The following is a 10,869-nucleotide window of genomic DNA, read 5'->3' on the forward strand; positions in this document are numbered from 1 at the left end:
ATCTTCCCCAGGAAGATAAACTCCCTGGAGGGGACTGCCTGGAAGCATGGGGGAGGGCACAGCCCAATCCGCTGGGTAGCTAACTGGGTGCCCTCTGCCTTGGGCTGGAGACCTGTGGGCAGCCTGTGGTCATACTGGCATTCCAGGGCCCTCCTTGGCATGTGGGGAATGTCCCAGCAGAGTCCTGGCCTTCAGAATGGCTCAGAAAAGGGAAGAGTTCCTGGGGGGGGGGGTGGGTTTGAACTGGGAGAAGGGGAAACTGTGCGGAATGTCCCCTTTGGAGGAGGCGGACGGGGAAAGCCTGGTCCTGAGGGATGGGATGAGGGCTGAAACCAGTGTTACCCCTCCTCTGTGTGTGTGTGTGTGGGGGGGCGGAGGTGTGTGTCCAGGATTCTAGGAAGTGGGGACTAGGGGTGTAAGCTGCAAGTCACACTGGTCTTGGAGGCTGGGAATGGGCTTCCCCTTCAAGACTGCTTCCCCCAGCTGCCGCCCCTCTCTGACCCCAGCAGCAAAAGCAACACTCGATTCCTGCCCTGCTCACCCCACTGCTGCCCAGCAGAAGACCCTGTGGTTTCTGCACCACCATGATGGGAACCAAGGTCACCACCACCCCACCACCAAGGAGACCTATTTCTGCCCGCCAGGCTGGGTCGCCAGGCCACAGGTAGGGGTCTGGCCGGCCTTGGGGACCGTCCTGGGAGGGAGCCCTTGGGACATCACTGCCCCGCCCGCCCGCCCAGGAAGGCCTGTATGGTTTGCATCAGAGTCTGCAGACCCCTCCCAGCTCCTGGCTCCCCCCACCCCGTCACCCTTACGCCCCTTGCAGGGGCTCGCTCTTGGCTCCTTCAAGGTTCTCCTCTAAGCGCAGCTCCTCCGAGGAGCCTCCCGACCCGCCTCCGTGCAGCACCGCCTTGCCCTGCGGTCTTCGCGGTCTCAGTCCCAGCCTCGAGCCGGGCCCGCGCATCCTCCCCTGCAGGCCTGGGGCGGGGGGCCCTGCGGGGTGTCGGCACCGGGCTGAGCCCCCAGGCCGCGGCGGCGCGCGGGGAGAGGCGCCCGACGACGGGGGGCGGGGAGGCCGCAGCCGCCCGCAGCGCCGAGCCCGCGGGCTCCGCCGGGGCGCCCCCTCCCCGCCGAGGCGCCGCGAGGGGAGGGTCGGGGCGGGGCCGGGGCGTGACGTCACCCCGCCTATAAAGGGGCGCGGGCGCCGCGGGCCGGCTTTGTGGAGCGCCGCGGAGGGACGCGCCGGCCCGCAGCCGCCTGACAAAGGACCGGGCGCGCCGCCGGGACCCTCCCCCTCCGCCCGGGCCGCGCCGGGGGCTCCGCCGCGCGCCGCCACCATGACCGCCAACGGCACGGCCGAGGCGGTGCAGATCCAGTTCGGCCTCATCAACTGCGGCAACAAGTACCTGACGGCCGAGGCGTTCGGGTTCAAGGTGAACGCGTCGGCGAGCAGCCTGAAGAAGAAGCAGATCTGGACGCTCGAGCAGCCGCCCGATGAGGCGGGCAGCGCGGCCGTGTGCCTGCGCAGCCACCTGGGCCGCTACCTGGCGGCGGACAAGGACGGCAACGTGACCTGCGAGCGCGAGGCGCCCGGCGCCGACTGCCGCTTCCTCATCGTGGCGCACGACGACGGCCGCTGGTCGCTGCAGTCCGAGGCGCACCGGCGCTACTTCGGCGGCACCGAGGACCGCCTGTCGTGCTTCGCGCAGACCGTGTCGCCCGCCGAGAAGTGGAGCGTGCACATCGCCATGCACCCGCAGGTCAACATCTACAGCCTGACCCGCAAGCGCTACGCGCACCTGAGCGCCAAGCCCGCCGACGAGATCGCGGTGGACCGCGACGTGCCCTGGGGCGTCGACTCGCTCATCACCCTGGCCTTCCAGGACCAGCGCTACAGCGTGCAGACCGCCGACCACCGCTTCCTGCGCCACGACGGGCGCCTGGTGGCGCGCCCCGAGCCCGCCACCGGCTACACGCTGGAGTTCCGCTCCGGCAAGGTGGCCTTCCGCGACTGCGAGGGCCGCTACCTGGCGCCGTCCGGGCCCAGCGGCACGCTCAAGGCCGGCAAGGCCACCAAGGTGGGCAAGGATGAGCTCTTCGCCCTGGAGCAGAGCTGCGCCCAGGTCGTGCTGCAAGCCGCCAACGAGAGGAACGTGTCCACGCGCCAGGGTGAGTGGGACCCCGCCCCCCGGTGGGTGCACAAAGCGCACCCCACCCGGCCCCCTCCAGCCTCCCGCCATTGCGCCCTCGGCGCCGCGGCAATCCGGAGTGGGGCCCGGTGCGCCCCCGCTGGGCTCGCGGCCCTCCCCAGCCGCCAGGGACGTGCGCTCTGCCTCGGAGGAGGGGGCGAGGGTGGGCTTTGCCCTTTCTTGGTGTCCGGCACTGCATACCCCCGGCCAGCGTCGGGATGGGGGCCCCCTAGGCCCCGTGGTGTCCACCCTGTGTGCCACCGTCCGAACCCCTCGCCCCGTCTGGGTGCTCTCGACGCGCACCAGCCCCGCGGATGGACTAAGCACAGCCGTGGGGGTGGGGTGCCCTTCCCCCGTGTGCTCGCGCCCCTCCCCCCGTCTGCAGGCCTTTAACTCCAGGGCGGAGGCGAGGGTCGTCCACAGGGCAGGCCGCGCCCCTGCTCCCAGGGACCACAATTCTTGACCTCCCCTTTGATCTTCTCGGGTGCGCGCCCACCTCCCAGCCTCTGGGCCTGTCTTCTGTCCTCTCTGCGGAAGGGGTCAGTCTCTGCTGAAGGGGGCACCCCGAGTGTCTGCCCGTCTCCGTCAGCCCCGCCTCTCGTGTCTGCCCCGCGCTCTAGGCCGCGGCCTTTGTGAACAGGGGGGCGGGCTCCTCGGCAGGGCCCTCCCTCGCCCCCTTTGTCCTGCTCAGTCTCTGGATGGGAAAACCAGATGCGGCGGGATGGGGGCGGGGAGGGGCTTTCAGCGGGTCCCCCCGCCGCCCTGGGCCCGGTGCCCGGGTCCCGAGCCTCTCCAGGAGGCGGCCTCCCTCCCTGCGCCCGGACCCCGGGACGGCGTGGCGGGGGGGCGGCTGGCCAGGCACCCCGCCATGCGCCCGCCGCGTGTCTCCGGGCGGTGAATGTCGCCGGCGGGCGTCCGGGGGCGGCCTCCGCGCGAGCCGGGAGCCCCCCCGCACGGCCCCCTCGAAAGCCCCCTCCCCTCGAGTGAACCCATCCCAAGGCTCCCGCCTGAACAATTGGCTGCAGCTCGTTGTGTCCCCTTCGGGGCCTCCCGCTGGCCTGGCCATTTCCTACCGGCCTGCGCGCCAGAAACGAGCCCCCTCCCTTTTCCTTCTTAGATTCCGCTTCCCCCTCGCCCCCGCGGATTCTCTTCTGGTGTCCGCGCCCCGACTTTGGGAAGGAGATTGATTCCTTGCAGCCAGACGCCTGGTGGAGGGGCATGTGGGGGTCTTGTTCTCCTGGACGGGCGGTTGGACCCCAGCCTTGCTGGATGGGAGCCCAGTCAGTGGCCCCCTCCCTTGGAGGGAGACTCCCCCCTCCTGAATGTGCTCTGTGAAGAGGCTGGAAGCGCCAGGGCAGTGGCGGTGGAAGGCTGGGCGGGATGATGCCTGCTTGCTGACTGAGGTGGCCATGTCATTTCTTTTCTACAGATGAGCTTGGTTTAGGCCCAGAGAGGTGGAGCCATTAGCCCAAGGTCACAGAGCAAGAAACCAGCACGCAAAACTGTGTTTCTTTGACTCCAGAATAGCTCTTACCTGGACCCCCTGATGCCTCCCAGCCCCAGGAGCACAGTGGACCTCCCCTTTCTGGTCTCACACAGTGCTGGGTGGGGCAAGACTCCCCACCTGTTCAGCAAACAATGAACTTCTAGAAAGTGTGACATGCTGAGACCTGAGTAATGAACAAATGGGTATGTATCCCTCTGCAGGGGCTTAAGGTCACCTCGTTGGAACATGATCAGCCTCTCAGAGATGTGGAGCAAAGGCCTGAGGACCAAGAAGTATGTCAGAGTCTGAGATTAGATGGGGATGGTCCTTTTAGAGGAGAACACTTAAGCTGACCTGCAGGAAGAGTAGAACTGGAAGGTAGTACATTTCAGGTGCGGGAGTGGTATTGCAGGCAGAGGGCAGAGCTTCTACAAAGGTCCTGAGGCAGAAAGGTGCATAAAACCCAGGGTGATTGGAAAGAAACCTGTTGGTAGATGGGACTGCAATGACCAGCTGGGCCATGGGAACCTTGATGGACGTTCAGCAGCTTGATGGTTGCTAGGTGGAATCTAGCACCTTCCCTGGGGAAGATGTAGCAGAAGCAGATGGCCCTGGCCCTAGCCCGTGGGCCTAGGAAGGAGCAGAGAGAGCCTGAGGGTGTTTTTGGCAGCCACTGGTGAGCCGGGACAGTGGCTGTCCCCTCTCTCGTAATGCTCACTGGGAGTATCGTGCTGTGATTCAGGCTGTGGGGCAGGAGGGGCTGGAAATTGGGCCAGGAAAGGTGTCGGCTTTACAGGGACATGGACCTGGGGAAGAGACTCTGGGGGCTGAGATTGTTGGCTTCAGACCTTGGGGTCCTTGACTTGTTATGTTAGCTGACCCCAGGGTTTCCAGCTGGGATGGAGGGTGACTATGGGACCTGGAGCCAGCCTAGGATGGGGGGTGGGGGGTGTGTCTGCAGAGTCCATTTTGGGCAGGTCTGCGTGGCAAGGAGGAAGCAGGCAGCTGTGCTTTCCACACATGTTGGGAAGCGCCAGCCAGAAAGGAAGAAGGAGGACCCTGGGCTTAGCTGACTGGGGGATGTGAATCATCCCTGCAGGCCCACACAGGCCAGGCCTGGTGGGGGCAGGGTCTCCCTGCTGAATCTGCAGCCTGCTCCAGTCTCATTTTCTCCATCTGTAAAGGCCTGGCCTAAGTCTGCCCTGGACAGCCTTTCTACCAGCTTTATTTCTGGCCATTCTAGCTTCCAGCGAATGGTGTCCTGGTGCCTGAGAGGCAGTATGATGAGGCAGATGGCATGTGTCCACCCCAGGTCCTGGGATGTGGTGTAGCTGTGCCCACTTCAAAGGTGAGGATATGACTTGGGCAGGGATGGAGGATGCAGGGCCTCCTAGTGAGCAGCACTTCATGAGTGGGGTCTGCTTCTTAGGAGCCTCACGTGCTCTGGGCTCCAGCCAGTCCCCAGCCAGTCCCCCACCATGTTGCCCACGTGGTGTCGTGGCTGCCTTGCATCTAGTCAGCTGTACCCTGGGGACTCAGGAAGGGCCCTGCCCCAGTCACTCAGAGGTGAGGCTGACTTCCTGAGGGAAGGGCTGGCCAGGCTGGGTTTTGAAGGCTGTGTTAAGAGTTCTCTGGATGAGGCATGTATTTCAGGCCTGAGGAATGACTTGTACAAGGATGGAGGAGGGATTTGAAGTGGTCAGATGGTGGTGAGTACTGACTGGAAAGAAGAAAGTGGATGAGATGAGGCCACAGATGCTCCCAGGCCCACTCCCCTACACTGAAGTTTGTGGTGGGGAACGTCCCTCTTGAACAAGACAGGGGTATTTGGGAACCATGGGGGTGGGTGGGGGGTGGAGAGCATATTGGTGGGGGGAGTGTCCCATGTGAGCCATTATAGAGAACAGCTCAGAGACTGGAGCCAGGGAGAGCCAGGGTGGGGCTCTCACTAGGCTCTCTGTGGGGGGTCAGGAGATACGTCCATCCGTGGACTCTGTAGAGCCCCCGCGTCTCCTGCCTTCCAGATCTCCTGAGAGCTGTGACTCAGGTTTTCTGTGCTGCTGTTGATGAAAAGAAAAATCCCGAAGAAAACCCTGTTCCCATAGTAACGTAGCTCTAATTAGAGACTCCAAGGCCAAGCGGGGCCTCTCCTCTCTGGGCAGGGCCTTGGAGCCAAGAAGGGCCCCGCTGGATTCGGGGTGGGGAGGGAAGACCAGAAGACCCTGTCACCCTAAATACTTCCAGCCTCCTAGAAAAATGGAGAGACTGAGCTCTTTGGGCAGGCAGAGGGAAACTGAGGCTGGATGAGGCAAAGGCACTTGTTCAGGGGTACCTCACTGGCTGGTCTGGTCCTTTCCACCAAATCAGTTCCAGGACTAGACTCAGTCAGGTGGCTGGGGTCTGAGTAACTGAGCAGATGGTGGCAGTTGTGTGCCCTGGGCAAGCAGTGACCCCTGCAGAGCCTCCCTTTGTTCCTCCGTGGGAGGACATGTTGGAAATAAGTGCCTGGAGCTGCTGAGGGGACACAGGACCACCACAGGCTGCCCCTGGTTAAGTGTTAAGTAGCAAAGTCTCTTGCATCCCGGAGCCATTGATTGGGTGGGAACCTCATCTTCCTGGACCTGCCCTCAGGTGGGCTGCAAGGCTGTGCTGTCTCAGGTGAGCTGGTAAAGCACCTTGTAAACCTGCAAGGTGTGTTCAGATGAGCCCTCAGAACCCCAGGGCAAGACTGTGCTGGAGACATGACCCTTATCCCAAGTCCTTCTCTGCTCCCCTTTCTGGGCAGCCTCTTTTGTCTCTTTTGCTGTTGGGTGGACCCAGAGGGCCTTTTTGTCTCGTGTGTTCCCTCCTCCCCATTGGCCTGTCCACCAGGCATTGCGTGGGTGCTATCATGAGAGCAGGTGCTCACGGGGTGGGTCTCCATAGAGCAGGAGGGCGGCACCTCTGCAACCGGCGGGGGTGCTGGGCGTGGCCTGAGCAGTTACAGGTGTGGCCTTAGTCCCATTTTTGGTGGCGGCTCAGATGTCCAGCAGACCTAGCCCCTGCCTCACCCAGGGCTTCTCTGGGGGTGTCAGATGGCTGACATTGAGGCTAAGGGTGTTCAGGGGACCTGGAGGTTGAACCCAAGGGCCTGGGCCTCCCACAGAGGCCCTACTCCATAGAGAGTGGGTGGGTGTGGCAGGAGGCTCCTTCCTATACCTTCCTTCCTGAGAGTCACCTGGACACCTTACTTTATCCCGGGGTGACCCCCACTGTGCCCTATCTGTCCTGGGATTATTCTGGGATTACTTCTGGAGGCGCCGCCTCTCTACATGGTGCTGATGTGGGGTGGGGGGGTGATTGGGTCAGGCCAGGGCTAATGCTGAGATGGGTAGAGTGAGGCCCCGGGAGGCATGCTTGCCTGCCCGCCTCAACTCTGAAGTGCCATCTCTTGCTCCCCACATGGTCCCTGCTCCATGGGGGTGTCAAGGCCCAAATGGTGACATGCGTGCAAGCCTGGACACTGGCAGCCAGCCTTGCTGCTGTGGTTCTGGGAATTGGGGTGCTCGGAGAGCGTGAATTTGCTGTGTGGGAAGCAAAGATCCCGTTTGCAGCATTTAGCTGGAGGAGTCAGCACAGACGGGCACTGCTGCTTCCCCGGGGCCGGGCGGCTGGGCGTGGGCTGCTGTGCGGGCGCACACCTTCGAGGCCCCTCGGGTCACACCGGCGGTGTTCTGGGGGGGGTGAGATCTGTGTCACTGCATCTCTTTATGCTTTGATGAGTTTTCTAAATGCTCTGAGAGGAACATGTGTTATGTCTCACTCTTTTAACTTTTACATGAAGACAGAAGCAGGAAGGATGATGAGCCCCCACATACCGACTCCCCCAGATTGGATATTCTGCTGTGGCAGCTCCATCTGTCCCTTTATTGTTTGGGGGTATATTTAAAGCAAATCCCTGGCATCAGGGCATTTCATCTCCAGATACTTCGGTCTGTAGCTCTAAAAAAAATGAGGCCGTTTTCTTACATAAGCACGTGATTCGCAATAATTAAACCTGAATACCTGATCCCAGGCCGGCGGGGAGGCCTCCTCTTGACTCAAGAGCGCCTCTTCGCACTTGGTATGTGCGAGGTACACGTCTGTCGTCAGAGGTCCTGTGAAAATGGACGAAGCTGGCCCTGGTCTTTGGCCGGCCCTGACCCTGGGTCCTGGCTTCTGCCCTCTGGGGTCAGGGCCCAAGGGTCCCGGCGGGGCCGAGGGGTTTCTGTAGCCCCGTGTGTTGTGTGCGAGTGCAAGGCTGTGGGTCCCCCAGAACGGAGTTCCACCGGGGTCCCGGTGCAACTGAAGGCTCTCCCGCAGGTATGGACCTGTCGGCCAATCAGGACGAAGAGACCGACCAGGAAACTTTCCAGCTGGAGATTGACCGCGACACCAAAAAGTGCGCCTTCCGCACCCACACGGGCAAGTACTGGACGCTGACAGCCACCGGGGGCGTACAGTCCACCGCCTCCACCAAGTGAGTGTCACTGCTGCCTCCCCCACCCCACCCCGGGCCCTCCCTGTGGGGCTCGGACCTGGGGGAGCCCCACCTGACCCTGTCCTGCCACCCCCAGGAACGCCAGCTGCTTCTTTGACATCGAATGGCGTGATCGGCGAATCAACCTGCGCGCATCCAACGGCAAGTTTGTGACAGCGAAGAAGAACGGGCAGCTGGCCGCCTCGGTGGAGACAGCAGGTAGCTGCCGATGGGTGCCCTGAGCCCAGTGCCCTCAGGGTCTAATCAGGACTTGGCCCTGGGTTGGGCATCCCCTTCAACTAACCCCGCCCCAGTCTCGCCCTAAGGCTGACGTGCTGTGTGACCCCAGGTCCCTGCTCTCCCCCTCTGAGCCACAGCCTGAGCATCCCAGCCCCCTGAGGCTTACTGCCCCTTCCCTCCTCCTGGGACAGGGGACTCAGAGCTCTTCCTCATGAAGCTGATCAACCGCCCCATCATTGTGTTCCGTGGGGAGCACGGCTTCATTGGCTGCCGCAAGGTCACGGGCACCCTGGATGCCAACCGCTCCAGCTACGACGTCTTCCAGCTGGAGTTCAGCGATGGCGCCTACAATATCAAAGGCAGGTTCTCCTCAGGGTAGTCGCTGGGTGGGGCTGCCTGGGCCCGGCACCAGTGCTGGGGTGCAGGAGTGGACTCTCCCTGACTTGGTTTAGGCCGTTTCAGGCCTAAGAGGGTAGATGTCCTGTGACCACCTAGGATTTGGGGCTGGGGCAACACCTCCCCCTCTTGTCTATACAGAGGGGAGACTTCCTTGGAGCAGGGAGCAGAGAGGGTGGGAGGGGGAGGTGACACACCTGAGTTATGGGACTGAAGTCCTGAGCAGGGGTCCCCATCGGGGATGGGTGGGAGGCCTGGGTGGACATAATAACAGACCCCACCCTCTTTGGGGTGCCATGAGTGAGGATGGGGGGCCAGGCCCTGAGTGGGGCCTGACAGGGACTCTGCCCCCAGACTCCACGGGCAAGTACTGGACAGTGGGCAGCGACTCCTCGGTCACCAGCAGCAGCGACACCCCCGTAGACTTCTTCTTCGAGTTCTGTGACTACAACAAGGTGGCCATCAAGGCGGGCGGCCGCTACCTGAAGGGAGACCACGCGGGGGTCCTGAAGGCCTGTGCCGACACCATCGACCCCGCCTCTCTGTGGGAGTACTAGGCCACCCCCTGCCCGCCCCGCCCAGACCCCTGCCAACTCTCTTCCCGTGGCCCTGTCTTGGAGGGCAGGCCCCTTGCCTCTCAAACTGGAAACCCAGAGACCCGCTGCCCCATGTGGATGTCCCCGGGCGGGTCCACGGCTATGGCCGCTCCGTGGCTGGATTTCAGTCACTCTCTTCTCTGCCATGGGCGAGGCTGGCACCTCTTTCTTCTGACCTCAGACAACTCTGAGCCTTATTTCCCCAGATGTGGCTGAGAAGTGGGGACCCAGAGGCTTGCCCGACCCCTGGGCGTGGTAGGGTGTGTAACTGGAATTTCTTGCCCCTCCAGAGGGCCTCTCCTCCTACTTCCCAGGACCTGGGCACTTGCCCCAAGCCTGTGGGTGCCACCCCCTGCTGCACTATCCCTGTGGCAGGAGGAAAGCCTCAGGATGGGGCTGAAACTGGAGTGTGCCCACCACCACTTGCCCCCTTTGCACGGAGCAGGCCTGCCCGCCACACGCCCTGTGGTTTAGGGCCCTAGTCCTGTCTCTTCTTTCACCCTGGCCTGACTGGAAGCAGAAAATGACCAAATCAGTATTTTTTTTTTTTTTTTTTAATGAAATGCTATTGCTGGAGGGACCTGGGCATGCAAACCTGTTTGTAGCCGTGAATGGTCTTCCAGGGGTCTGGGACGTGGGGGGGTCTCAGGACATACTCCTGGTGAACCTCTGCCCACTTACGGTGGGGCAGGCAGGGTGCCTTCTGAGTCTAGAACCTGCCCTCCTCTCTCCCTGCCAGGGGTTCTCACTGGCCCCCCTCCGCCCCCTGCCCAGGGTCCCAGGCCCGGGTCCCCCAGGTGGTGCTAGGCCCCTCACCATCTCAGCCAGAGCCCCAGGGGGATCGGTGCTCCTCACCCCACTGGATTCCTCGGGTCTCCGGGCGGGATGAAGCCTACCCTCAGCCTGGAGCCTGGGGGCAGCCGCCCAGCCCTGGTTCTCAGCTCCCAGACCTACCCCCCCGGGTTCCCCCACCTCCAGTTGTCTCTGCCATGCATCTCACTCTGGGTGTCTTGGTCTTATATTTTTTTGTAAGTGTCATTTGTATAACTAAACGCCCATGATAGTAGCTTCAGACTGGAAAGAGCAAAATAAAACAATGCGTCTGCAGCCCCAAGGCCGGCCTGTGTGTGTCCTGGGGATGAGGGTGGGTGGGGAGTGATAGGTGAGATGGGTGGTAGGGAAGCAGGGACACCTGGGGGCTCCCACGGCTGGGCAGAGCAGCCTGGGCACCTCCAGGGATGGAGGAGGGCATCCAAGAGGGTGAGCTCTTCGTCTCAGAGGTCTGCCCGGGACCCGTGACCCCAGCACGGTAGTGGGAGCTTGTGGAGAGGACGTGACTGAATCTGTGGCTCACAATACCCCTCTCACACTATTTGTGAGGCCTGGAGCCAGGAGCGCAGGTGTGTCGGCCGCTGTAACCACGTACCTGCACGCCTGGAAGGTAGCAGTGGAGCCGGTGGACTG

The 10,869-nt window shown here is 62.6% G+C and overlaps 1 protein-coding gene across 1 annotated transcript; it reads left to right on the top strand.

Moving 5' to 3' along the window:
- Positions 1–1,220: 1,220 nt before the first annotated feature.
- FSCN1 (fascin actin-bundling protein 1) lies at positions 1,221–10,529 on the top strand. The gene is made up of 5 exons (XM_037507078.2): positions 1,221–2,169; positions 8,017–8,173; positions 8,271–8,392; positions 8,605–8,772; positions 9,164–10,529. Exons 1-5 carry the CDS (start codon positions 1,338–1,340, stop codon positions 9,364–9,366), a joined length of 1,482 nt encoding a protein of 493 aa, XP_037362975.1. The 5' UTR covers positions 1,221–1,337; the 3' UTR covers positions 9,367–10,529.
- The last annotated feature ends 340 nt before the right edge of the window (positions 10,530–10,869 follow it).

The sequence above is a fragment of the Talpa occidentalis genome, unplaced genomic scaffold (genome assembly GCF_014898055.3).
Source record: "Talpa occidentalis isolate TD23 unplaced genomic scaffold, MPIMG_talOcc4v2.1 talOcc4.12, whole genome shotgun sequence".
Classification (NCBI taxonomy): Eukaryota; Metazoa; Chordata; class Mammalia; order Eulipotyphla; family Talpidae; genus Talpa; species Talpa occidentalis.

Bases quoted from the DNA above. Each gene is read 5' to 3' on its own strand.
- FSCN1 (XM_037507078.2), top strand. From the start codon at position 1,338: ATGACCGCCAACGGCACGGCCGAGGCGGTGCAGATCCAGTTCGGCCTC. The intron at 8,174-8,270 runs GTGAGTGTCACT...TGCCACCCCCAG, and splicing joins CAGTCCACCGCCTCCACCAA to GAACGCCAGCTGCTTCTTTG. The intron at 8,773-9,163 runs GCAGGTTCTCCT...CTCTGCCCCCAG, and splicing joins TGGCGCCTACAATATCAAAG to ACTCCACGGGCAAGTACTGG.